We start from the raw sequence: 27,600 nt of genomic DNA, 5'->3' as shown, positions 1-27,600 counted from the left end.
ACTTTAGAAATGGGAGGAGTGGCAAGTGACTCTCCCTGCCCCATCCACCCCCTCTCGTCCACAGGTATCCACCTCTGCTGGCCCTGGGAGAGCAAGGGCAAGGAAAAGTAGGGGGAGCATGGTGAGGGCAAGCAGGGAAGGAATGTGATCCTGTGGAGAAAAGAAAGATCTGGTGCTTTGGTCCCTGTCATAATGGTCGCCCGCATGTGCCATCAGGAGCTGCCGTGTCAAAATCTGGATATATGGCTGATCTTTTCAAAACATTGGAAGCACTGGCAACACTCGGCCCCTACCCAGCTCATTTTGCTCCTGCCCGTGAGGGTATCTGTGATCCTTTTGCCTGCCCTGGGCCCACGCACTTCAAGTTCTGGCCGCAGCTGACCCTGTCAGGAATTCCCGAATAGGACCGGTCTTCACGCATCTCTGGTTTCACCCACAATGACCTTCCCCTCTGTCCCCTGTTGCTGCTGTCTCCCATCTGCCACTGAAATGCATTCGCTCCCTTGCCTCTCCTGTTTCTCTTTGCAGCACCTCATTTGCACCTGTGCAAGAGAATCCCGTGCTAGAGAATCCCGTGCTGACCCTGCCTCGGGGCAGGGCCCACTACACTCTTTCCTGGCTCTCTTTCAGACAGCTGTACCCTCATCTGCCGTACCCCTCAGTACAGGGCACACAGTAGGTGCTTCATATTTGACATATTGGATTGTCCCAGTAGCCTGGTCTGAGACTGAAGAGGAGAAGTTGCTGTGACACGAGGAAAAGATTGAGTACAGAAAATCAAGATAAACGAATTCAGACAAGCTGTGAGAACCGAAGGAATTCCTCAGCAGAGACGGAGAAGCACTCACACTAGTACTGAGCCAAGCCCGGTCAGAGACACTCACTTTCACAGCTTAGAAATTGCTTTTGACACCCCTCAACATGGTCGGGGTGTTAGTTGTTCCAAAAATAAAGCTTTCCTGGCGGTGGCTGGTAACTGAGGTTGGCAGCTGTAGGAGCAGCAGGTGTCGTGACATGGCAGCCTGCATCTTCAAACCGTGTTTGAAATGTTCTCTGACATTTCCATCTGTAAAATGTCACTTCTCCGTCCCACTAGGCTAGGCCAGGCCACAGGTTGATGTGTGGAGTAGAGAAATCACAAATTATTAATTTGCCTGTTTCCACCTGATAAGCCACCTGGAGAGCAGGAGAAAAATCCATGCCAGAACCATGGGAGCGGGCTCCCCAAAAGGGTTCAGATAGGCTTTTTCTGTGATGTACAGGTGTAGGGTAAGGAAAAAATGCCAGGCTTTTCTGCCCTCCCGCCATCAGGATAGATGATGGATCCCTGCAGTCCTGAACGCACGCCTGATGGCGGGCACCGGGAACAGGGTGTGGGCATAGGTAGATGGGATTCACCTGGGCTAAGACTATGCTTTTAAGGGCGGTGTCACGGGTATGCCAGCAAAAGCTGAGAAGAAGCCAAGAAGGAACAGAAGCTGAGAGAGAGAGCGAGAGAGGGCCGGAGAGCCCAGATAGAGTGGAGACTTGCTGGGGGCTGGGAGGCCTGTCAGCCTCCCGGCCCCCCAGCACCCCTGCCTGCCGAGTACCGGGTAAATCCCAATAAAAGACCTGCAAAACCCCTGAGGGCTCCAGAAGTCCTCCTTTACCCGGTCTGCTGGATCCTAGAAAACCTGCACAGTGTCCTGTCCTGCCTCTACAGCAGGGCAGGCTTTTCTGGTGCGTGTCATCTTTGCTGAGTGGCACTAATGTCACTCAGGGCTTCAAGAGAAACTGTTAGCACAACCTCATAGAAAGAAAGAAGATTGCCTAGATTTAGGGTCTCCTCAAATAACCTTTTGTGGAAGAAAGCTATCTTAAGGCAGGGCCAGCATGTAGAGCATGTGGTGTAGCATCCCTGTCCTCACATGAGCACCTCTGCTGTCTCCCTGATGTTCTAGGCCCCATCCCATTCTCTGATGTAGGAGGTAAACCCTCTGTCTGCCATATTTACTTGAGCGTTACAGGCTTATGGATCCTCCACAGATAAACACTTTTGCTTTTCTACTCATCAGTCTGACAGAGTTTTGTTTGGTTAGAGAAAAACCTAGAGGGGGAATTTTGTCCTGCCACTGGTGCCCCGCAGTGGAGTGCAGAAACCAGCCTGGTGACTACTGACCCCACACAAGCAATTTCATGTCCTTCAGGGCAGGGGGACGGGTTGCTGCAGAGGAGGAAAAAGCGGTTAGTGTAGCCTGGCTTCCTCCAGGCAGATGCTGCGATGTTTCTTCAGAAGGGCAGGATTTGATCACAAGGCCCTGGCCAGGTACCCCGACACTAGGACACTAGGCTCCTCCCTCTCTTAAAGTTGACCTAAGGAGGGGGCCTCCCCTGGTGGCGCAGAAGGTTGATCGCTGGGCTGTGGTGAAGCTGCCCGCAGCCTCTGCAGCGCTGGTTCGATTCCCAGAGGGTTCCCACATGGCGCGCAGACCTCTCCTGCCGCCCGCCGCTCCCCTCAGCAGTGTGCTTCGGTCCTTCTGCCTGCTCTGCTCCCCGCTCTGGCGCTGGCGAATTCTCTCCCCCTCCTGGCTTCTGACTCTACCCAGTGCTTGTATAAATAAATAAATGTTTAAAAAAAAAAAGTTGACCTAAGGGATGGAGACAGGCAGCGAGGAACCAGGGGTCACCGCGTGCAGGAAAATGTTTGTGTGTAACGCGGAGGGGGGGGGCGGGGGCGGGGCTGGCATATGCTCTCCCCTGCAACGTGCTTTACCGAGGGGTCCCCACCGCTCCCCAGAGTTGGGTCCTCAAGGAGACCTGGGGCCACTCTGGAGGTGCCGCGCTGGTGCCGGGACGGTTGTCGCTCAGGCTTCAGCTCCCAAGGACAGAGCTTCCTGGCTGCGGCCCCCGCGAGGAGTCGCGCGCCGAGGGTCGCGGGCACGTCGGCTCCCGCGCACGGGCCAGCCCCGGCGGAGCGCTCCGGCGGCGGCGCACTGCGCAGGCGCGCCCTGCAAGTTTGCTCCCGGCCGGACTCCGCGCGGCGCGCAGGTGGCAGCCCGCGCCCCTCTGCTGGCGCTTCCTTCAGCCCCGCGGCGCCCTCGGCGGGACCATGCAGGCTGTGGTGTCCCCGGTGACCAAGGCCATCTTCGTGGCTTTGTTCCTCTTCGCCATCCTGCTCATCCTCTACGTGATCCTGTGGTACATCTGCCGGGACGTGGACAACGACTACATCTGAGGCAGGTAGAGCGCTGCCCGGCCCCGGGGATCCGTCCGCATCCGCGTCGGGATGGCTCGCGCGCGTTTGCTCTTGAACCTACGCTTCTTCCCAGGAGCCCACCGTGGGGAGGGGGACGGGGGCTGCTGCAGGGCGCCTTCCTTCCTGGCCCCGAAGTCCTCTCCCCTTGGCTCCCAGCTTCTCACTTCCCCGCCTCTACTCCTGCGCCCCCTCCCCCCTGTGCTTATCCAGGACCCCAGACCCTGCCCCCACCACCAGCACGCGTCCTGCCCAGCCCCTCCGCAGATCCAGATCCGCAGATCCGTGCAGGGGCCTCCCAATCCCCTGGCTCAGCACCCACTGCCCTTCCCTCGCTCTGCACCCCCTCTCCTGCAACCCGCTCCCTCCCAGGCCACATCCCTTTCCACACCCCTTGCCTCCCATTGCTCTTCCCCAAGCCAGTGCTCTCCACAGATCCCTCTCTCCAAGCCCCTTCTTCCCCTCTCTGGCCCAGAGGCCCTCTCCCCACCCACTTCTGCTCATCACCCCCTTCCCTCCACCATGACCAGGACCTGACCCCACTGCTCTTCTGAGCCCTGACCACATTTTCTCCAGGAGCCCGCTGCAGCCTGTCCCAGGCCCCTCCCCAGACCCTTCCCATGACCCTGTGCCTGTTCTGACCCTGGGCCCTCCCAGCCCCCCTCAGGCCTTCCTTAATTTCGTGTCCTGGGGGATCCTAGCCTATCCCCCCAACTCTGTCTCCCTGTCCTGGCTCCCCTCCCTAACTTCCAGCAGGTACCCCAGCCAGGCTTAGGGCACTGACCCCCGCCCCCCATCTGCCATTCAGAGTCCATGTCTGAGCAGCAGGTGTCTGCAGGACAGGAGGGACTTTTGGTGGCTACTGAGCCTCCTGTATCCCTGAAGGTGCCCCAGAACCCCCTTATCAGTTCATGGCATCCAAACACCTTCAGCCCTCCAAGAGGCAGGACTCCCGAGTGGCTTGGGCCTACAGATCAGCCCAAGAGTAACAATTTGCCATGACACACCTGTTCCCTGAGTCTCCTTGAATTAGATTTGTTCCCACAAAGAGGCCCCCCAGCATCGGGTGGGGCACTGCCCTGGCGATGAAAGGGTGCTGTGGATGAGCCTTTGGGCATGGAGCAGTAGAAACTGGGCCCCACATATCCAGCTTCCTCTGGTTTTCTCCTTTGGGTGTGGCAGGTCCTTCTGCGGTGAACGGCTAGTTGGGACTGGACCAGCACCTATCTGCCGCATCAGCCAGCGAGTTTGCTTCCGGGGGGCGCCGTGGTTATTGTGGGGGTGGGCAGTGCCATGGTAGAGCCTGAACCTATGGTGGAGCGCGGGCTTGACATGAGTTCACCCCCCAGATTCTCCCCCAGAGAGGTCAAGGGCATCCAGCAGTAGGAACAGCCCCCTGGGACGCAGAGCACCATCTCAAATGGACCATAGTAGAAGGTGTTGACGCAAGATGGGTGAGCCCGACTCACAAAGAGGGGTTTACGTTCCAGACCAGCTGCTTCAGGGCTCTGCCGCGGGGCAGATTACGCTCTGAGCATCTGTTAGTTCATCTGTAGAGTGATGTTGATGACTGTCGAACTCAGTGGGAGGAGCACATGAAAAGGTGTGTTTAACCTGATAAACGGTCTTCCGCGCAGCAAGTCCTGAAGTAGAGATGGCACTTATTTGTGGGCAAGCGGCCATCTTCTATGAACAACCTATTGTTTTACTTACCTGAGACCTGATTTATAGACAGTAAAATTCTCCGTATTTTAAATGTACAGTTCTGAGTTTTGACAGTGAGCTTTGTAACTACACCTCACTCAAGACATAAGTGCCTTCTCTTGGGAACCTATTATTACAAATATCTTCCTATTGAGGTCTTTAAATTTGAGAAAGCCAGCATCTAAAACTTGTTTTGCAAAACAAAAGAAATCCTCAGATTCTAAGGGGGCTGGGCGGAAGTGCACTGGCAGGGGCATCATAATCCAGCATGTGCAGAAGTCGAAATATAAAGCTGCAGGCCCGAAACTTAAAAAAAGGAATAGAAAGAAACAAAACAAATGAATGAACAAAACAACAGGAAAACAAACTCTGATTATGAGAAGACATGGTGTTCAGCAGAGGGGCGGGGCAGGGTGAGGGAGGTAGCTAAGGGGGTTGCAGTGTGGCCGTGGGTGGGGAGGATCTTTAGGTGGTGAGTGAGCCGTAGTGGATACAGACAGCGAATGTCACACTGGCCACCTGACACCTTCATGTTATAAGGCAGGTCACTTCAATACAAGTTAAAAAAGAGAAGTAAGTACAACATTCATTCATATTTATATTCACTTGTAAGTAGACTTGCATTATGTCATGTTTTTGAGGCTGGAGGTTTGTATGCACTGGGGTACTCCCCACCAAGATACTTCACTACTTTTCTTAATTTATTTATGCATACAAGAACTGGGGTACAGGCCACAGGTGTGGGGGGTGAGAGGACTCACCAGAGACAGAGTAGGGAGCAGAACAGGCAGACTGACCAAAGCACACTGCTGAGGGGAGCAGTGGGTGACACAGGAGAGGTCTGCTGCACCATGTGGGTTGCTCCCTGGCTGGCCGGGGATCGAACTCGTGCTGCAGAGGCTGCTGATAGCTTCATAGTGCTGAGACATAGCCCCTTGCACCACCAGGGAGGTCCCACTACTTTTTAATCAATTTACATTGTTTTTTTGACCTTACCCAAACAATAAATAACAACACTTTCTGGCAAAAAGAAAAATCATGCAGCCTGGAAGTGAGTAGAACAGTCTACCCCCAGCCCATTCTCCTCCCTGAAGACCACCACTGTGAAACATTTGGCCCTCTGCTTCCTGCCTCTATTTGCGCCTCTCTCTCTCTCTCATACACACACATACACACACTTTCACACACACAGTGCTGTTCGTTTCCTTCATATTAGTTGTGATTCTACTTTAGATTTCACAGGGCCAGGAGGGAATTCAGAAGCAGAGTGCAGGCCTCTTAAAGAAGCCCAGAGCTTTCTGCCCTGTCTTTTAGCATGCCCCAGGCACTGCTGGGAAGGGGTGCCTAGTCTGCGAGGAGCTGTTGTGAGCGCCAGATCCCCTGATGCGAGGTGTGACAGAAAGTGCAAAGACTATTTTTAAGAGTTAAGTGGAAAAGCACTGGGCATTTGCATCGAGGTCACAGGAGGTAAAAGGCCCACATTTCTGGGTGTTCCACTTCTTTGTCCACTTCTTGGGTGCCCAGCCCTCTAAGGATGGGAGCCAAAAAGGTCCCTGTTGCTGGGCCCCTGGAATGCTGGGTGGAGCGTCAGTATGTCTGCCCAGAGGTACTGCTCCTGTGGGCAGCTGGAGCTGAAGACCTCCTCTCCATGCCTAAAGAGAGCTCAGATCCTGTCTTTGATGGTCCTGTCAGTGCTTCTAGAAAGTTTCCCGTCAGCAGTGTGCAAGATTAGGAAGGTCTGAGAGTGGCGACCTGTTAGAAAGACAAGGAAGGATGAGCGGCATGGGAAGAAGGGGGAGGAGATATTCCAGGCTTGAACTGGGAGGGCTTGGTGACTGGAGGAGTGTGAAGGCACCATCACCAGGGTGGGTAGAGAAGAGGAGTGGGAGGGAAGCGGATACTGTGCTGCCCAGCCCCACCAAGCGGCAGTGACGTCATTAAAGTATCAGTGGCACCTGTTGGACATGGACAGTTTCCTGGGCTGGGATTCCAGGCCCTGCCTGACCTGAAAACACTGCTACCTGGATCTTTCTTTCCTCCCACCAACACCCTGATGTGGACAAATGTCTTCCCAGGGCCTGGATCACAGAAAGAGCTCAAAACATGGTAGCCGGTTTATCTCATGAGGCTCCGCTTGTGGCATGGGCCTCTCTAGAGGCCACTTGGCTTTCTTCTCAACATTGTGCCCTGCTCGCAATTCTTCCAGCCTCTCTAGAAACCTTCCTGCAGAGTTTTTCAGTCTTGTATCTTGAATATTCCTCAAGAGTATTTCTGCCCAACTCCTTCATAGCACCCATTCTTTCCCTCTGGCTCATATTTTCTTTTTCTTCTATCTTCTGTCATTCGCAGCATCTGCCTATTTGCTCCTTAATCCTTTGCGTTGAATGCCTCCACCATACAGAGAAATCTATGTTAATATCCTGGAAAGAATAGATAACAGTAAAATGTAGGAAAATAATAAGGAAGTGATGAGTTTTGTGTATTCATTAACTATGTAATTGTCTCCGTCAACTGTCATGGAACCTTGGTCCAGTAACATAAACTCACTGTTCCTTAGTTTATTTTTCAAATGGATCTAGTGATATTCCCAGAGCCTCTTGGACTTTCTGTGAGGAGTCCTGTTTTTTACCTTCTATTACCAAGCTTGCTTCCCCAGAGGTTGTTTTCTGGAGCTCAGATCTCTGGACCACTCTGATTCCTCTGATTCCTGGCTTCTAGATCCTTCACCAGGGCTAACCTAATATTGTCAGTATTTCAGCTTGTCTCCTCAGCCTCACACCTCTTCGTGTCACGGTTCCTTGGATTCTGATCAGAATTCTTAACACTCCCAGCATCCTGCAATAATCTTCACAAATATTTACAGTGGTGTTTGCCTCTAATCTTCTCACACTGTTCATTTTTTCATCCATTTGGTCAACAGACTCTTCCTAATTGTGGCTAGTCCACACCAGTCACTGTGTGCCAGGCACCGTGCTCAGTGCTTTACATGTTAATTCTTAGAGCATTCCCAGAAGGAATTTTTAAATTTTGGTAGAATTTACTGGAAAAGTTACCTGGTCCTGAGCTTTTCTTTGTGGGAAGGTTTCTTAATTATTAACTCAGTTATTTACTTGTCATAGGTCTATTCCAAATTTCTATTTCTTCTTGAGCCAGTATTGGTACTTTGAGTCTTTCTAGGAATTTCAACATGCTATTCATGTTATCTAACTTTTCAACATACAGTTGTTCCCAGTATTCCCATAAAATCCTTTGTTTCTATAAGGTTAGCAGTAATGCCTCACTTTCATCCCAGATTTGAGTAATTTTAATCCTTTTTTCTTGGACAATCAATCTATAGGTTTGTCACTTTTGTGCCCACATATCAGTAAGTCAGTGGCTGGCAGCCCATCTGAGAAGTGTGTGGCCTTAACTGGCACCCACCTCAGTAGACTGTGACTTTGACACTATAGTAAAAGCATATATAGGCAAAAGATCGATACAAGAACTACAAGATGTCATGAAAGGACTTAGTGACATAAGGAGAGAAAAGGATCTCCCGTGCTCATGGGTGTGGACCATCAATAGCATTAAAATGTCTATCTTGCCTAAAATGACATATCAGCTTAATGCAATGCTCATCAAAATCCCAGCAATATTTTTAAAAGAAACTGAACAAAAATGTATTAAAATTTATATGGAACCACAAAAGGCATCAAATTTCAAAAGCAAAATGCATTCCTGAGAAAAAAGGAGGGAAAGTGAAGGAACACATTACCTGACTTCAAGCCTGACTATACAACAGCAGAACTGAAAACAATATGGTTTTGGCACAGATAGAGATATCAGTACAGAGAATGAGAGAATAGAGTCAAAAGCCCAGAAATCAGACCACATGTTTATCAGTACCTAATCTATGATCAAGCAGCTGTGCCCCTGCTTGGACAGTCTCTCCAACAAACTGTGATGGGAAAATTGGAAAGTCACACAAAAGAATGAAGTTGGACTGCTCTCTATCTCCACACACAAAAATAAACTCCAAATGGATTAACAATTTAGATATAAGAACTAAACAATAAAATAGAGGAAAACATTGGTGATGCATTCAATGATACCAAAGGAAAAAATTTATTTTTTTTTGGTGAGTTGACCCACCCCCTAAGGCAAGAGAAATAAAAACAAAAATAAATATTTAGGATTACCCCAAGTTTCCAAGCTTTTACACATTGAAAGAAAATGCAAGAAGGTTAAAAAGGTACCCTATTAAATCAGAGAAAATATTCACACACACACACACACACACACACACGACAGATAAAAGATTAATATCTAAAATATGCAAAAAGTTCAATTCAACAATAGAAAACAACCTAATTAATTATTGGGCAACAGATATGAACAGATAGTTCAGCAAAAAGGATATCCAGAAGGTCCATAGACACATGAAAAAATGTTCATCGCTGCCTCCAATTAGAGAGAATCATTTCCAAATGACAATGAGACACCGTCTCACACCTGAATGGCACATACTCAGAAGCTACCCAACTAGTGCTGGAGAAGATGTGGAGAAATAGGAGCCCAGTGCAATGTGGGTGGGAACGTAAGCGAGCACAGCCATCGGGAAAGCAATCCGGATTTACCTTAAACAACTAAAAATGGAAATGCCCTAAGACCCAGCAGTCTTGCTTGGAGCATCTATAAATATGAGACCATCAACATAAAAACTACGTGGCCCACAGCATTCACAGCAACATTATTTGCAGTGGGGAGGACATGGGAGAGCCTAAAGGTCCATCAGTAGACAACTGGATCAAGAGGCCACGCTAGGGGGCATGACTCAGCCACAGGACACCTGCAATGCAGTCATTTTCAGCAATATTGAGGAAGGTTTGAGCGAATTGTGTGTAGCAAAGCAAGTCAGAATGATAAAAACAAATAAATACTGGACATTTATATAGCACGTGACTAGATAATTAAAAATTTTACTGCCAGTATACATTGACTCTTCCAGAACCGCAGAGGGAGAACTCTGGTGCCCCCTACACGTCCTACTAGTGCGCGAGCTCCTCGGGGCGAGGGCCACAAGCACGCTGGCACGCCTGCCGCCCACACGGCACTCAGGAGGGCTCAGAAAATGTTGGCTCAGTGACATTTTGCTTGACTTGAAGCTCACAAAGTCCTGTTGGGTCGACTTTCTTTGGCTTCCAACACATGTACCTTGTCGGCACAGCCGTCAACACAAACAGGATCGGCCACGCAAGGGCACGCTCCAGACACCCCTGGGAGAGGTGCCGACTCGCCGCCAACAGCAGGCAGAGCCATTCCAGCCGCCGTGCAACTTTAAAAGGCCCGTTTTTCATGAAAACCAGTGTAGTGCCATGGAAGAGCAAACCGATGGCGAGAGAGAGCTCATGCCAGGGCGAGGGAGCCGGCCCCGGCCGGTGCCAGGCACTGGAAGGACTTGGGAGCGCGGGGAGGGAATAACTGAACTTAGCAGATATATGCAGATGTTGATTTATAGGGACGCACAACCCAAACTTAAATAATGTTATGATGTGCTGTTACTTCAATAATAGATGCTAGCTAGAAAGAATGATAGATGATAGGCAGACAGACAGATGAAATATGTGAACATGTTTCTAAACAGTGTTATTTAGAGGACTCAAACTTGTGTTATAGTATCCAGCAATACCGGTGTTTGAAATCATTCTCTTAAAGAAGATTCCCATCAGTTACATGAAGCTGGCTCTCAGCAGTATTATTTCACAGAACAGACCTTGCATACATAGTATGAAATGTTTATTGGGGGCTCCCTGGTGGCGCAGGGGTTAAAGTCTCAGTGCTATCAAGCTATCACCAGCCACTGTGGCCTGAGTTCGATCCCTGGCCAGGGAGCTACTCACATGGTGCAGCAGACCTCTCCTGCAGTGTATTTCATCAGTCTGCCTGTTCTGCTCCCCTCAGCAGTGTATTTCATCAGTCTGCCTGTTCTGCTCCCCACTCTGTCTCTGGTGAATAATCCTCTCACTCCCCACACTTCTGGCCTAGACCCCAGTTCTTGTATGCATAAATAAATACAATAAATCTTTTAAAAAATAATATAGTATTGTTTCATAGCGTTCTCTAAATGAGATCCTAACAGTTACATGAACACCATCCATCCTAACAGTGAAAGTTCAGACTGGAATTTGTCTCCATAGTATAAATCATTATTAGTGTTTGATGAAGCTCTCTAAATGAGATTCGTAATAGGTACATGAGCACGGTTCTGAACAAGGTGAAAAAATAAATGACTATCCAGTTAAGCTTGAGAGAGGGCGCGAGCAGAGCACGTAACATCATTCTGCTGGCTCCAGAAGTGTGAAATCAAGCCCTTTCCTAAAATATTTCCCAGCCAGCTCAAATTTTTACATATCCAGTTGCTCTAAATGTAGTCTGTCTAAATCAGCTGATTTTTAGTCATTTAGACTCTGCCTGCTTTGCATACCCAGCAAAACTGTACTGAACATCTGTGTGTCATAAGTAAGATAATTTCAGGACTATAAGACTCCAAGAATCTGCTGCCTTTGGAGCTCGGGGCCCAGGGAGCTCCCATTGTGCTGACAAGCGCCATCACCTAGGTGCTAAGCCCACGTTGTGGGTCCCCTGGCCATGTTCCCCTTCTGGCTCGTGAGCCATTTTCTTTGTCCCTACTGGGAGAGACTCTGTCACGCGCCATCCTGTCAAAGCACTGTGGTGAGGATCCAGGCCAGTGTGGGGTGCAAGGGAAGCCCCAGGCAGGGTGCCACAGGGCCAGGCCTCTGAGCCAGGGGAGGGGCTCCCACCATTGTGGCAGCCAGCCCCTTCCACTCTCCTGTGGGATGGCATCGTGCTCCAGCTCGGCAGTCTTCATTCCTACCCAGAGATTTCTCATGCTTGGATTCTGTTGTTGGTATTGTTTTTATTAATTGCATTTTCTCTTCTGTAGTTTTCTGGGGTTCATTCTGGAAGCAGAAGGCAGCAGCCTGCACTTAGCTCTGTCGTGTCCGCAGCTACGGTAAGGTACTGAGTCTGTAAGTGAGTCACGGAAAAGCGGCACCTCACAGCACCTGTTGCCCGTGGACGGCAGGGTGCTCCGCCTGAAGGTGTGTGCTGCTCCGTTTAGTAGGGATTTTTTACCCAAATCTACCAATAACTTTGTGTACTAGTCCCCAGAAAGCCCTTGTGTGTGTGGTTGTTTTGAGACCCATGAGTTTGAAGGAGCAACGCTTTCCACGGGGTCTCATTGTTCTTTCAGGCCCAGCTCCAGCCGGTGGCAGTGGGAGATCATGGCACCAAAGCCAGGAAAGCGCCAAATCTTGAGGAGGAGCTGCGAACGCCAGCCAAGCCCCCGCGCCGTGTGGGGCCAGCTCCCTCACCCAGGCCACGTAGGTGTTGCCTTCCCATTTGAGTTTCTGTCGTAGACTTATTTTTTTGCTTAAGTTGACGTCACTGGCTTGACCTTTCTGTCATTAGAATGGCGGGGTCACAAACCCCATGTCTTAGGTCCCTCTGACTTAAGAATAACAAATGAATCAGCAAATACTTGCGAGACAGGTATTCGCCTCACACGCTCACCTCCCTGTAACAGTGACAGGAGCGAGCGCGGCCTGGCGTGTTACAGCTGAAGGGGCCAGACTGCTGACCCCGCTGGGAGGAGAGCGAAGGCCTCCCTCTTGAACGTCCCGGGGGTGGATTTAGGAAAGCACTTGCTTTTATACTTCTGGTACCCATCAGAACACCAGGCCCCCTAGAAACCTACTTGCCTGCCCATTGTGCCCTTTGTCCCCAAATCGGTCATTCCCTCCCCGCGCTCCCAAGTCCTTCCAGTGCCTGGCACCGGCCGGGGCCGGCTCCCTCGCCCTGGCATGAGCTCTCTCTCGCCATCGGTTTGCTCTTCCATGGCACTACACTGGTTTTCATGAAAAACGGGCCTTTTAAAGTTGCACGGCGGCTGGAATGGCTCTGCCTGCTGTTGGCGGCGAGTCGGCACCTCTCCCAGGGGTGTCTGGAGCGTGCCCTTGCGTGGCCGATCCTGTTTGTGTTGACGGCCGTGCCGACAAGGTACGTGTGTTGGAAGCCAAAGAAAGTCGACCCAACAGGACTTTGTGAGCTTCAAGCAAAATGTCACTGAGCCAACATTTTCTGAGCCCTCCTGAGTGCCGTGTGGGCGGCAGGCGTGCCAGCGTGCTTGTGGCCCTCGCCCCGAGGAGCTCGCGCACTAGTAGGACGTGTAGGGGGCACCAGAGTTCTTCCTCTGTGGTTCTGGAGGCTAAGCACCTTGCTTCCATTCTTCAGGTAGCTCCCAGACAGGGTGGATGAAGGCAGCTCCGAGGGTAAGGTTTGTGGGCTCCCATGTCCCAGGACATAGCTGGGGGGTAGGGCAGGGAGGGAAGCAGGGGCAACTTATATGCCAGGAAACACCCCTACTGTTTTTAAGTTGCCTTTTTATGTTTGCAATGTTCACTTGGTTGCTGCAAACCTTTGACTGTTTTCCAGAGTTCTACGTTGGCTTTGACAATTTCTCTTTGATTTTTTTTTTTGATGGTTCTATGTTTTTTTTTTTTTTTAAGATTTATTTATTATGCACACAAGAGCTGGGGTATAGGCCAAAGGTGCTGAGGGTGAGAGGATTCACCAGAGACAGAGGGGGGAACAGAACAGGTGGATTGACCAAAATACACTGCTGAGGGGAGCAGCGAAGAGACAGGAGAGGTCTGCTGTGCCATGTGGGTAGCTCCCTGGCTGGGGATCAAACTCGTGCTGCAGTGGCTATGGATTGCTTCATAGGTTGTGTCTTAACCCCTTGCGCCACCAGGGAGGCCCTTAATTTGTCTTTTTTTGGTAAGTTTCTTTGTTGAGTTTTGATAGAGTTCTTTATATAGCCTGGATCCTAGATATGTATTGTAGTTATGATTGGCATTTTCACCCAATCTGTGGCTGGTCTTTTCACTTTGATGATGTCCTTTGAAGCACAAGCATTTTAATTTTAATTAAGTCCATATTATTTTTGTCACATGTGTATTGGTGTCTGCTATGGACTGAACTGTGCCCCCCTACGCTAATTCCTACGTTGAAGTTCTACCCTCCAGTGTGATGGTACCTGGATGTGGGCCTTTGGCAGATAATTAGGGTCAGGTCAGGCCATGAGGGTTGAGCTGTCATTATGGGATTGATAACCTTATCAGGAGAGAAAGATCTTTCTCTTTCTTCTTCTCATCCTCATTCTCCCCCCTCCTCTGTGAGGACACAGAAAGCAAGCAGCCAGCTATAAGCCAGGGACAGGGGTCTCACCAAAAGCTGAACGTTGACAGATCTTGTCTTGGATTTTCATTCTCCAGAGCAATGAGAGATACATTTCTATTGTTTAAGGCACCTGGCATGTAGTCTTTTGCCATGGCAGCCAAAGCTCACTAAGACTGTGTTATTTATAATAAGTTATTGCCTGACAAGAGTTCGTGAAGATTTACTTTTGGGTTTTGGTAGCTGTCATTCATAGTTATCTATCACATTTGCATATACTTGAGTCTTGACACTCAGTAATGCTCACGGAGCGCAATAGCAGTAAAGGGACTCTGGGGTCATGGGGGTGAAAGAATTCTCCCGAGACAGTATGGAGAATAGAAAAGTATGGCAGCCCTGCTAGAGAAGCAGGGGGCAAAAGAGAGCCTGTGCAGGGAGGAGAGTTTGAAGCACACTTTATTCTCTGAACCTCTGGGCTTTCTCAGACTTAGGACACAGGCCTGTGCAGGCTGCTACCTACTGTAGTGTCAGGCCTGTGTTTTTAGAATTTACATCAGCTTTGAATGGCCACAGCTGGCTGTGAGGGCCCAGTCTCAGTAACAATCATTTGGTTCCCCTCTCTCCCAAGGTCTAGGGCTTGGTTCCCATGGCAACTCTTTAGTGCCCTGTAACTAAGAGACTGAGTTTTTAACCCTATAAACCCCCACAACTAATGAGACTGTCCTGTGGAAAACAGGTGCAGAACGAGAACGAAGCACTCCAAAGAGAGCCCTCTGGAAAAGGCTCCACTCCGCGAAGTTCTTACCGAGCCCAGCAGATGTCAGGAGCAATATCCACATCTTGTGCCTGCGTGTGATGCGTCCGGTGGTCTGCGCCGGCAGCTGACAACCTGCAGCTGGAAACAAGCAAAGACAGTTATCCCTGTGTTTGAAACAGGATGCTGCCATTGCTTCCTGTATCCAATCAGATATTGAGGTCCCCTCCCTAGATTAAGTGCCATGAAGTGGAATTTCAAAATAAAACAAGCCTGTGGCAACTAGGAGTCCTTCTTTGTCCCTCTCCCCTGTGCTAGAGCTCCAACATGCTAACATGCTCTTGACTCCCCACTGGGGCACGGGTAGGAGGGTGCCAATCTGTCAGGTATCATGGTCCTTTTGTCATGTTAAATGACGATTTCATGGACCTCTACAGGAAAGCAGCAGAGTTCTAGGAAATACATGACAGCCACCCTCTCCTCAGCACAGATCTGCTGGCACTGGTATTTTATTCAGCACAACAGCAGCTGCCAACAATCTGTGGTAGACATGGCAGTTACTATTTTAGAGCTAATTTTTCATGTCCTTAAATGGGGGAGGCAATTTCCTCAAGGTCTCCCTCTGGAGAACGCACTGTGTGGCGTCTCCCACAGCTGGCAGTGGCTGGCAAAAAGGGTTGTGTGGAGGAAAGTGTGAAGAACCCACATGTCTCAGGAGGCAGGTGCGGTCCTTGTCCTGGCTTCTGTGCACTTGAACTTTGGGTTCAATTCTATAGCTGGAGAAATGGGCTGGGGAGCCCAAAGTCGGAGCAAGTGAGTGGGAGCAGAGGACGCATCCACATGAGTAACGAAGCCCCTCCAGAGAGTGTTTCCAGTTCATCTCAAAGATAGCTCAGTCGCTGTAAATATACAAGACACACTACACCTGCGGGCCCTCCACAAGCAGAACTGATCATGTGACATCGGGGGAGGGGGCGGAGTGCTATGGAGATGCTGTTAGTTTTCACCTGTGTGTGCTGCTGTGTTGTAACTTGTGTCACACGGTGCTCACCAAAATCCACTGCGTGGTCATAGTTGTGCACTCCCGTTTCTCTCTGAGCACTGTGGGGAAGAGGTGCACTTTCTGAGTAAATAAACTTTGAACCAGTAAAGCAACTCTAACCAGTAGGCTTCCCCCGGCCCACGAGTCCCTGATAAAGTTTGCCTACTTAAAAAAATGGAAACAACCTGAAGAGGATTATGATCTGCAGGCTAGTTTCCAGGGTGTCATCTGGGGTGCTACGTAAGAGCTGGAAGGAGCACAGGAGGAATGTTTAAAATTTTGTTCACAACGGTGAACTGGTTTTTGTGGAAATCTGGGAATGCGTGTGTGGGCGTGGAACCAGACTTGCAGCTAGGTCGGCTCGACAGAAGGAAAAGCCTCGCTGGCAGGGAGGCATGGAGGCAAGCCAGAACAGCCTCCAACCAGCGTCTGTGGAAGGAGGGTGGTTTCCAAGGAAAGCTAAGCCACACATATGCATGGTCCGCGATAATGCCCTCCCCATTTCCTCGCACCTGTCCTGCTCACACTGTCAGCAACTCACACCTGGACAGATATGTCCTCTTTCTACTGACCAGTTGCTCTGCCTATGGCTGTTCCCTGGCCTCTGCCCTGCAGCTAGGGAGAGTGTCTTGGAGTGGCACGTGATCATTTCAATGGATGCCCAAAAAAGCATTCAATGAGAGTCAACATCCATTTATGATAAAAATTCTCAATAAAAATGGGAATAAACAGAACTTATCTAAACATTATAAAAGTCATTGTGACAAGTTCACAGCCAACATAATACTTAAAGGTGAAAAGCTGAAAGTATTTCCACTAAGATCAGAAACAAGGATGTTCACTGTCATCACTATTGTTCAACATAATATCAGAAGGCCTAGTCAAACCAATTAGGCAAGAAAAAGACATCCAGATTATCTAAAGAAATTTAAATTTCCTAAAATGAATCCAAACTGGAAAAGAAGTAAAACTGTCATTATTTGCAGACCACATGATAATACACAGACACTCCAAAAGGCACTATCAAAACAAACAAACCCACTGTAAGTGATAAATGATTACAGTAAAGAGGCAAAATTCAAAATCAGTACATAAAAATCAGTTGTATTTCTATGTTCAAACAGTGTATCAGAAGACAGGAAAATAAACATTTCCATTTATAAACACACCAAAAAAAGAATGAAATACCTAGGAGTAAACTTAATGAAGGAGGTGAAGTACCTATATATTGAAAAGTATAAGGCTGTTAAAGGAAGTGAAAGAAGACATAAAGAGATGGAAAGATCTACTGTGCTCATGAGTAGGAAGAATTGACATTAAAATGGCCGTGTTGCCTAAAGCAATTTACAGACAGCACAATACCTATCAAAATCCCAATGACTTTTTCAAGGAAATTAAACAAGCAATTATAAGATTGGTATGGAATCACAAAAGACTGAATAGCTAAAGCAATCCTGAGAGAAAAGAAAAAAAAGGAGGCATGACATTCCCTGACTTCAAACTATACCACAGAGCAACAGTAATCAAAACGGTGTGGTTTGGGAACAAAAACAGAAACTCAGACCAATGGAAGAGAAGAGAAAGCCCAGAGATAAACCCACAAAATAGCAACAGTTAAACTTTGACAAAGATCCCACAAACACACAATGGAGAAAAGATAGCCTCTTTAACAGTGTTGGGAAATATGGATAGCCTCATGCAAAAAAAATGAAACTAGAACCATACTTAACTCCATACACAAAAATTAGTTCAAAATGGTTTAAAGATCTGGACATAAGAACCAAAATAAAATACTTGAAACAAAAAATAGGGAATACACTTCAAGACACCTGCCACAGGGCCTCCCCGGTGGCGCAGCGGTTGAGCGCTGGGTTGCGAAGCTGCCCGCAGCCTCTGCGGCGCCGGTTTGATCCCCGGCTGCTCCCCGGCCACCGGAGGAGGGTCCCACATGGCGCGCAGACCTCTCCTGCCGCCCGCTGCTCCCCTCAGCAGTGTACTTCGGTCCTTCTGCCTGCTCTGCTCCCCACTCTGGCTCTGGTGAATTCTCTCACCCTCCCATGCTTCTGACTGTACCCAGTGCATGTAAAAAAAAAAAACAAAACAAACAAATAAAATAAATAAATAAAACATGCCTCTATAAAAAAAAAAAAAAATTTAAAAAAAAAAAAAAAAAAAAAAAGACACCTGCCACAAAGATGTTTTTAGGGACACAACTCCGCCCAGGGAAACAAAAGCAAAAATAAGCAAGTGGGACTACAGCAAACTAAAAAACTTTGTACTTGGAAAGAAACAATCACAAAAACAAAAAGGCAACCTACAGACTGAGAGAAAATATTTGCACATCACACACCTGACAAGGGCTTAATTTCCAAAATATACAGAGTACTTATAAAATCCATAACAAAAAAGACAACCCAATCAAAAAATATATACAAGACCTAAATAAACATGTTTCTAAAGGAAAAAAATCAGATGGCCTACAGACGCAAGAAAAATTGTTCAGTGTCACTTGTTTTTATAAGGGAAATGCAAATCAAAACCTCAATGAGAGTGGCCCACAGCACAAAGACTGCAAATGACAAACATGGGTGAGGATGTGGAGAACAAGGAACACTTACCCCTTGTTGGTGGGAATGCAAAATGCTATGGCCTCTGGGGAAAACAGTGTGGAGATTTTCAAAGAAAATCAAAATAGAAACCCCTTGTGATCAAGCAATACTTCTGCTAGGCATGTCAACCAAATATGCAAACTCTGATATGAAAAGAGGTATGTCCTCCTGTGTTCATGATAGCACCGTCCATGGCCAACTCATAGAACCAACCTCTGCCCATAGACACGTGACTGGAAAAACAAAGTGTGCAATAGAGACTCAGTGGAATACTGTACAGGTCATGAAAAAGATGAGATGGTGCTTTGGGGGTGAATATGGATGGGCTTAAGGTGATTATGCTTAGTGAATTAAATCAGAAAGTGAAAGCCAGATGTCAGTTGGTTTCACTTATCTATGGGATATAAATAACCAAGAAAAATACGCTGGAAAAAATACAGCAAAAACCAATTTTAGACTGAGTGTAAAATGTACTGGGTACCGGAGGGCACGGGGGAGGGAGAGGGGTGGGGGAGATATGCAGCTAGGGTGTGGGCACAGGTGGTTTGGTGGTGAGTGGCACATGCGCATATGGAGGAGCACAAATGTAACCCCCAAATTAGTATAATAAATAAAAATCAATGGCCTTTCATAAGTAAAAATGTGTTACGTTTACAAAATTAAAGTAAAATGAAAATACCTAGCAGGAAGTGAGGAAGGTGGATCACAAATGAGAATTTCTCCCAGGAATACACCTGACGTGTGGACACTCTTTTGTATGTGACTCTCCACTTGCCCAGCTGTACCTTTTTTTTTTTTTTTTTTAAGATTTACTTATTTATACAAGCACTGGGTACAGTCAGAAGTGCGGGAGGGTGAGAGAATTCACCAGAGCGGGGAACAGAACAGGCAGACTGACGAAGTACACTGCTGAGGGGAGCAGCGGGCGGCAGGAGAGGTCTGTCACGCCATGTGGGACCCTCGCTGGCAGCCGGGGATCGAACTGGCACTGCAGAGGCTGCAGGCAGCTTCACAGCCCAGCGCACAACCGCCACCGCCGCGCCACCAGGGGAGACCCATCATTTGTACCATTTTAATGATCACTTCTCCTAGAGTATTTTCAAGATTTTGCTCTAAACTTCAGTAATTCTCAATATACCCCAACATGACACTGAGTGTTCCTTTTCTCATGTTGGTATGACATGCAGCCGGCTTAAAGTGCTGATCTGTTAATTTATGATGGTTCTCCCTGCTTAACATATGACGTTTCCACCTAAAATAGAAAGCTGTTGTCTTCATGGGAAAAAATGCATAAATGAAAGAGAATAGACAAATCTCCCTATGAGAAAAATTCCACTTTAGGTAGCTACTCCAACGTTAGGAAAATGGAGCATAGCTCCCACCACAGGGAATAGACTCCCTGCTTGCAGCAGAGGAGACCCAAGGGGTCTGGACGTAGGAAATGTCCGATGAGGCCCACTCGAGCCTGCGGTCAGGGCTCTGCTCAACTCTGCCACATCTGCTCCCACGTCCCTCCCCGGCCAGCCAGGGCCCTGCACGTGGGGGGTGCTTGGTGCTCCCACTTCCCCTCCTGATGGGCTCATCCTCATCACAGCGGCATCCCTGGGACCCCACAGCCTCGACTGCAGGGGCCTTTCCAAGTCCACATTAGAGTCTGTGGGTGTCTGGAGCCTGGGGAGCAACTGCTCACTTCTGGTTTGGGGGTGCCAGGGTGTGAGCTAGCTCTGCGGGGGCGCTGAGGAGATGCCCTGTCGCACCTCTCTGCCTCCGCCTCCTCAGGCTAACCTCCCAGTCACCTTAGCCAGGACATCGGGTTCATCAAATATCTGGGCAACACGGAGGGAATTATGTGGCTGTTACTCAGAGTCGTAGACACGGGTCACACCCGCACGCGCCGTGACTGCTGTTTACCCGCCGCCAGAGGCTCCGTCACGTCCCGCCAGCTGCACCTGACCGCGACTACCTGGAAAAGCCGTGTCGGGCATGGCCAGTGGAGAGAATCGCAGGGGAACACCCGCCCCGGCTCGCAGTGTGAGCCGCCAGGAAGGGCGAGGTCCGAGGCCGAGCCCGAGCCCAAGGGCGGGTCCTGCAGAGGCCAGAGGCCAAGGAGGGGCAGCGTGGCCAGCGGGGGCTTGGGGCTCCTCCCCGGGGTGGCTGGTCCCCATGAGGGCCACCTGCGGCCCCCCGGACCATGCTGTGCTGCTGCTGGCGCCTCGCCACAGCTCGCCTCAGTGCTGAGGAGGACAGGGTGCGGCTCGGGGGGAGGGGGCAGAGGGACGAGGCCTTCCCGTGCTCAGCACCCTGGGGTGCTCTTGTTTCAAGGCCTGGCCCCAGCACCCAGGGCTTGCAGGTTTAGAACCTGGCACCTCACAAGAAGGGGGCAAGGTGAGTGACTGCAGCGGTGGGTGTGGACAGGCAGGGCTGTGTCCGCAGGGGTCACGACCCTGGAGTAAAGCCTGGCACCTGCGTGGCCCTCTGCAGACATGCCCGCCCATGAGCAGCAGGGTTTCCCCCACAGCGCAGGGCACGGGGTGGCCGCTCACCCAGGGACTCGGCTCAGTGCTCTCAGGCCCCCGGCGCAGGCCCGGGAGGGGCCGAGCTCTTCTGAGACGGGCACTGTCACGCAAGCAGAGCCTGGTGGCCGGCGGGCAGGTGCAGGAACCCGAGCAGGCTCAGCGGGGCTGGCCCGAGCGAGGCCCAGGGCGCTGGAGCCGGGAGACGCGTGCAGAGCTCGGGAGCAGCAGCCGGGCTCCCCGCCGCAGCCCGGGGCCGGGGCCTGACCAGAGCCTCTGCGCGCCCCTGCGGCGTCCCTGCCCGGGCCCACCCCTGCCCCGAAGCACCCAGCGCCTGGGCGCTCAGCCTGGGGCCCACACCCCGCACGAGCTCACCCCCGCGCTCCGCCAGAGAGCAGGTGCAGCTGCCCTCCCGCCTGCTCGCCCGCCCGCTGCAGCGAGGCTTCTCTCCTCTCGCCAGCCCGGGCCTGGCCTCGGCCTCCGGGCAGGTCGGGGAGCGAGCCCCCCGCTCGGGACGGTCAGGGGCCCTTCCTGAGCGCGAGCGGGCGGGCAGCGCTGCCCCAGGGCCCCAGGAAGGCGAGGAAACTGCCCACACTGCGCCCTGAGCTCAGAGGCCGGGGCCCCGGAGGGGGCTGGGGGGCTGGGACACGAGGGGCTTCTGCGGCGGGCGGGCCCTCCCCAGGCTCCCGGGGAGCAGCGCGGCACGCTGGTCAGCAGGCGCCGGAGCTGGGCCGGGGGCGCTGGGGAACGCCAGGGCAGGGACGCCAGAGCTCGGGCAAGTCCTGGGCCCGGCCGCAGATGCCGGCCCCGGGCAGACTCAGCTCCCGGCGGGCCCGGACTCGGCGGGAGGGTCCTGGCCGGTGAAGCCCCGACGACGGAGCCCCGCGCTGGATCTGCGTCGCCGCCCTCCGCCTGCAGCCCTGTGCCGGGGCCCTGACCAGGCGCCTGGCAGCAGCGGAGGGCCCGGGGCGGGGCGGGAAAGGAGGCGAGGTGGCGCGTCCAGGTCGGTGGCAGGCCGGGGCCGGTGGGAGCTCGCGTGGGGCTCCTGCCTCCCCCCTCCCTGGGCACGCGACGCCGACCAGCTGCTCCTTGGCCTCCCACTCTTCCTCCGCGACGCGGGGGAGCCCGTGCTGGGGCAGGCAGGGCTGCGTGGCCTGCGGGTGACCCCCGCGCGCGGCCTGGCCTCTGAAGGGCCCGCGCCCCTCCCCTCGGGAGCCTTTCCTGCCAGCCCTCCCGGCCCTCTCAGGGGACGCAGCTCCGGAGCTCCAAGTCAGTCCAGGATGCTGCCCCGGACATAACGCGCCGAGATTTCTCCTTCCCACAGGTGCTCCTGGACTTACGGGGAGGTGGGGGCGTCCCTCGCGGCGGGCATCTCACACTTCCCAGAACTTGAGGCCAGGACCAGCTCCCTCACTCCCAGCTGCTCTCCCACCCAAACCACCACTTTCCTTCACACACACACACACACACACACACACACACACGCCCCCTCTGAGCACTGCTTAGCGTTAGCTAAATCACATGCCGGGGACCGACTCAACACGCGCTGCTGTGGCGTCAGCTCCGGCTCTCCCAGGCCCGGGGAAGGGTGCGTGGCTGTGACTTCTGGGCCTCCCTCATGGCGATTCCCCGTTTCTCAGGAAGCCCGGGCAGGGGACGGGTCACAGCACCGGGCTCCTGGGCTGTGCAGCGCCTCTGGACCAGGGTGCGGGGCCCGGTCACGGCCCGCCCCGCCTGCAGATTCCCCCGCCGCCCTAAAGCAGCTGCCCGAGATTTTCTGTGGAGGTTTTGCTCCATCTCTAAGACACGGCATCTGAGAGCCTCCCCCTCCCCCCACATGGCGGCAGTCACCCCACATGAGGGCAGTCACCCGCCAGAGGACTGCAGGCCCCAAGGCCCCAAGCTGCCCCGGGAGGGGCCTTTACCCTGACTTCTCTCCCCCAGGGCCCCGCCCCTGCCCTCCTGCCTCTGTCTCTTGGGGGACGTCTCACCACCCTGCTCCTGTGACAGCGGCTCCCACACCTGCCTCTGTGGTGTGGAGTGCGCCTCGTGTCCCCACAGGACCGTCCATGTTCCTAGTGATTCCAAGGGGCAGAGGCTCTGGGCCCGCATGGGCAGGACTGGCCACGAGCAGGGGCTTCTTTACGACGTTCATCTCTCCCTCTTGAATGACCCGAGCAAAGCACAGACCTATCTACACTTTAATTTTATAGAATGACACAGAAGAGATAGGATGCCAAGAATTTGGTATGGTTCAATTTTATTTCTCTGTTTTGACTCTGTCCATTTTCCTGTTAAGTTCTTTTACACAGGCAAGAAAGTTCTTATTTCAGTTAAGAGTGATCGAGGATTGCATCACAAACTAAGATGGAACACCAATTCTTTCACAAAATAGCAGAACTCTTCCCCTTGGACTAGGTAATTACAAACAAGTGTGATCAATGTTAATTCACAAATATAGATGATAAATTTCATAAATATTTTAAAGAAGCATTGTAAAAATTTCTAAAGAATTATCAGTTCTTAAGTCTCCACAGAGAATAATTTTTACACCCTGTTCCATAACTCCCTGCCCTCCCCCCTGATCCCTGGCTGCTCTCTTCAGGCTGGCTCAGGGTTCATTTCTCCCACGGCCCATAGCCGCTTCAGAGAAAGCAAGGAAGCAACTAGCATTCAAGCTATGGATCTTGAGGAATCGATCCAAGACTTCCATCATGCTTGTCTCGGCATGAGCTCTGGGGCCCCACAGAAAAACGTAACGGGCCGGATAGGTGTGGGGAACCTGTCGGTATTCAAGATATTGCTCCTGCACCCAAACTTGGGTGAGGAGCTGACGAGGCTCCCCATATATGAAGTGCTCACTGCCGGCGCATATTCCTATTGCCTCAAGAGCCTCCCACATATGCTCCTCAGATGTGCAGTATCCCTCAAGGAGGATCACGCCTAGGACGATCACCAGCAGACCTGTCTTGGGCATGATCTCCTCGGGGCTCATCAGCCCATCATAGGTGAGGCCCAGAGTGGTGGCCAGCATGTAAGATTGGCTGCTTGGGTCAGCTTCGTTCACATCAAGGCCAAAGACCAGTTGCACACACTCGCAAGCATTGCTAAATATTACGGGGAAGTGCTCCTGGTCGTTGCTGAGCACTTCAATCAGCATCTCGGCCTTGTTTGTTGTTTCTTTGCTGCGATATTTCAGGAGCAAGAACCACACTAAGTCAGCCATTTTCTCATGCAGTGCGTCTTCGTGGGAGGCCTGGGCTCTCGCTGGCTCCTGTGAGACACCTGGCCCGACCTCGACCAGGCTCCTGGCATTTTCCTGGGATTGGCTTCCCAGAGGCTCAGCCAGAGCCCTGGGGTGGGCTCTGGGAGTGGCTCGGAGAGCAATGAGAGGCCAGGAAGCAGCCGCCCCCTCGGGGTAGTCCTCTAACAGGAGAGGCGGGGAGCGGGAGCCAGAGGAAGAGGAGGAGGAGGTGGAAGTGCCCTCCTCCTCTTCCTCCTCAGCCCAGGGCAGCTGAAGGGGATGTTCATCCTCCAGGTCAAAGGACTCTCTTGGCTCCTGACGGTCTTCCTGATGCTTGCAGAGCTCATCCACCTGATCCATGGGCATGATGGCACCTGTTGGGTAATTGTTAGGAGTGTGGGCAGGTGACCCAAGGGACCCACAGGGCCTGTGGGGACAGAGGAAGGGAGAGGTCTGAGCTGAAAATCACACCCTTGACAGTGCTGACAATGGTGACTTACAGTCTCTTACATGCACTGAGAGGTGCTCTGGGGCCTCACACGCTGTCCTCCTGAGGGGTGTCCCCCAAGAACCTGAAAGAGAAAGTGAGATGATTCTTTAGGGAGCAGGTGATATAACCCTGAGGTTCTGGGCTGACTCGGGGGGTCACGAACTGTGGGCTCCCTTTTTTTTGGAGTCACAGGTTCTTTCTGTGCTCATTCAGCATCCTCACCTTTCCCCTGTTACCCCTCTGAGGTCCTGAGGTAAAACCCTTAGAACTGCACAAATATCTGAGGTGGAACAGAAGCAACAAGGGCCCCATATCTGGCCACACCTGCCCTGGGCCTCCAGGGTCCTAAATGGGGGAATGCTAGTGCCTCACCTGGAGCCCCGCCAGGGCCTGGGATCCCTCAGCTGACCTGAGTCCAGATCCTCAGACCAAGGCCCTTCCCTCCTGACCTCGGATCTAGAAGCGAGGAGGGAACCAGCCTGATAGCCTTGCCCCACGTTTCCATGGCTGACAGCAAGGGCAGTCCAAATTTCCCTGGACCCCCACCTTGGCCTGGAATTTGAAACACAGTCACTCCTTCCTCATGGCCCTCACTTGGACTTTTGGCAGGACTTGAGACTCCTGTCTCAGGTGACAAGATGTAGCTCCCCTGATGACCTGACGCTGTCCTCTCAGACAACATAATATGCTCCCTGAGACCATGAAAGGAACATGAGGAGGCACCACATCCCCACCCTCACCCTACCCATGACCAGAAGAGACTGTCAGGATGCAGCCCCTCTGTTCTGAGGTGGGGCGTCCTCAGTCCTGCTGTGGGTTAGTCATCTTTACTCCCATCAGGCCTGCCCTGCCTCCGGCCCCCATCTGGAATGACTTGATGCCCCCCCAAAGCAAGACCTCACCCCCTGAGGCCTCCCCACCTTCCCTCCCATGGTCTATGCGAGCCTGCACTCGGACAACCGCCTCTGGGTCCTTCCAGGCTGAGACAGGCCACAGCTGGACTCTGCGTGCGCCCTCCCTCTCTGGGGTGCATGGTACCTCCCACTGCACCAAGGGGCTGTCCTCCTGAGGGGCCTCCCCTCCTCCCTCTGCCGACCTGAGGCCACACTTCACACGCCAAGGCCCCCTGACCACCAGCCCCCGCCCTCCCACATACACACCCTGCTCACCTGCCCTAGGGCCTCCCAGACCAAGAACAGGGGCAAAGGGGCTCTCTCTGTTGTAAGACCTCAGTCCTCACTCACTCTGGGTCCCACCTCCACTCCCCATAGGCCTACTGCCTCCCCTCTGCTGCCCCAAGTCCTTGTCCCTCAGCACCCCCCCCCACCAGCCCTCCTTGAGATTTCCAGGGGGTGCTCAGAAGCCCCATTGGAGAGTAGCTCCAGGGCCTCCCAGTGCTGACACTGTTCGGGTCCTCTGTCCCTCAGTCCTCGCTGGGGTCCTCACCTTGACTTAGGAAGGACCTGACACCTCTCTGTGCTGACCAAAGGCTCCTTATTCCAGGTGCCCAGTCTCTCTCAGACAGACCTGGATGCAGAAGTCAGGATGCCAGGTATGACATCACTGGTAGACCTTTGTGAAGTCTCTCAGTTCTAGGTTCCAAGGCCCTCCCTCATGTCCTCATCTTCCTCCAAGTGAAGTTTTTGCCCCTCCCTGCCCCCAACTCTGTTGATCTGAGTCCCCTCTCCTTATACCAGGTTCCCAGTCCCTCTTAGTCCCAAATGTAGAAGTTAGAAAACACCACAAGTGGTCATTCTGCCTTGAGTTCTGCCATGACTGACAGTAGGGGCAGGATCTGTGGTCCTGGGTACCTCAATCCTCCCTCAGGATCCTCACATTGACTCTACACAGGACCTGGTCTCCTATATACCCCTTCTGCTGACCAGATTCCCCCACTCCTACCAAGTCCCCAGTATCTCTCAGATCAGAAGTCAGGACTATAACTGGACACTCCAGAACTGACCACAGGGTTGGGAGTTTGTGGGGTATCCGTGGTTCTCAGGTCTATGGTCCTCAATCTTCCTTCAAAGTCCTCAGACCAAGGCTTTGACTCCCTAAGTTTTCTGAGGAGGTGGGTGTTATTGTCACCATGGCAACCCTAATGGGTTCCTCAAGTATTATATGGGGAACATCTGTGGTTCCCCTCTGCCCTTTGTTGGTCTTCACAGGACTCAAATAAGTTTGGGCTCTCCCTTACCTACCTGAAGCTGCCTCCTAGACCAGGGTGCTCACATCTCATCTCACAGACATCCAAGGAGGAAGTTAGTGGGTGTTACATCTGCACAACACATGAGAGTCCCCCCAGGACAGTCACCAGTGTTGGAGATGGGATCCCTGGGGTCTACTCAGTTCTCCCTCAGGGTCCTAATAAGATTCGGTCAGGGCTGGTCCCCAAAGTCTGCCCACCTGCGTCCCGCAGACCAAGGCTCTGACTCTCAGAGCTGAGGATGGGGGAGGTGGGATGGGGAATGCGCACCCCGACCACGCCGTCCGGGTACCTCAGGTACTTAACGTGGCGGTTATCTGTCCTCCCTGTAGTCCTCACCTTGACTGAGTCAGGATAGGGCTATTTCTCTCTCTCTGCCTATTGACCCTCGCCTCTCAGACCAAGGCCGTCAAATCGCTGAGCGGAAGTTAGTGGACGTCACATCCGCTGCAGAACTACTGGGCCCCCCAGGGCTGCCAGCAGGGGCGGAAGTTGGTTCCGTTGGACTTCTCTGTCCTCCTTCAGCCAGGGCCAAGCCTGCCCTCTGTCACCTGAGTGTGCACCTGTGA

General features: G+C 52.0%; 2 protein-coding genes across 6 annotated transcripts; one reads left to right on the top strand and one right to left on the bottom strand.

The window, feature by feature from the left end:
* The first annotated feature begins 1,411 nt into the window (after window positions 1-1,411).
* On the top strand, window positions 1,412-15,200 carry LOC119246425 (translation initiation factor IF-2-like). The gene is made up of 5 exons (XM_037512788.1): window positions 1,412-1,435; window positions 2,848-3,219; window positions 11,880-11,948; window positions 12,189-12,318; window positions 14,910-15,200. Exons 1-5 carry the CDS (start codon window positions 1,412-1,414, stop codon window positions 15,056-15,058), a joined length of 744 nt encoding a protein of 247 aa, XP_037368685.1. The 3' UTR covers window positions 15,059-15,200.
* Window positions 15,201-23,334: 8,134 nt separating this feature from the next.
* LOC119246493 (melanoma-associated antigen 8-like) lies at window positions 23,335-27,478 on the bottom strand. 5 transcript variants are annotated; one of them, XM_054695909.1, is made up of 4 exons: window positions 27,371-27,478; window positions 27,027-27,103; window positions 24,836-24,907; window positions 23,335-24,709 (listed from the first exon to the last, which is right to left on the bottom strand). In XM_054695909.1, exon 4 carries the CDS (start codon window positions 24,699-24,701, stop codon window positions 23,703-23,705), a length of 999 nt encoding a protein of 332 aa, XP_054551884.1. In that variant the 5' UTR covers window positions 24,702-24,709; window positions 24,836-24,907; window positions 27,027-27,103; window positions 27,371-27,478; the 3' UTR covers window positions 23,335-23,702. The 5 variants fall into 5 exon arrangements, with proteins under 5 accessions (XP_054551884.1, XP_054551885.1, XP_054551882.1 ...); XM_054695910.1 differs by lacking the exon at window positions 27,371-27,478 and adding an exon at window positions 27,324-27,341; XM_054695907.1 differs by lacking the exon at window positions 27,027-27,103.
* Window positions 27,479-27,600: the final 122 nt, after the last annotated feature.

The sequence above is a fragment of the Talpa occidentalis genome, unplaced genomic scaffold (genome assembly GCF_014898055.3).
Source record: "Talpa occidentalis isolate TD23 unplaced genomic scaffold, MPIMG_talOcc4v2.1 talOcc4.15, whole genome shotgun sequence".
Classification (NCBI taxonomy): Eukaryota; Metazoa; Chordata; class Mammalia; order Eulipotyphla; family Talpidae; genus Talpa; species Talpa occidentalis.
The sequence above is the reverse complement of the archived record's forward strand: the minus strand, read 5'-3'. Positions and strand labels throughout refer to the sequence as shown.

Coding starts and splice junctions, on each gene's coding strand:
- LOC119246425 (XM_037512788.1), top strand. CDS start 1,412: ATGCTTTTAAGGGCGGTGTCACGG. Junction 11,949..12,188: donor CTGTCGTGTCCGCAGCTACG/GTAAGGTACTGA, acceptor TTGTTCTTTCAG/GCCCAGCTCCAGCCGGTGGC. Junction 12,319..14,909: donor AGCTCCCTCACCCAGGCCAC/GTAGGTGTTGCC, acceptor TGTGGAAAACAG/GTGCAGAACGAGAACGAAGC.
- LOC119246493 (XM_054695909.1), bottom strand. CDS start 24,701: ATGCCCATGGATCAGGTGGATGAGCTCTGCAAGCATCAGGAAGACCGT.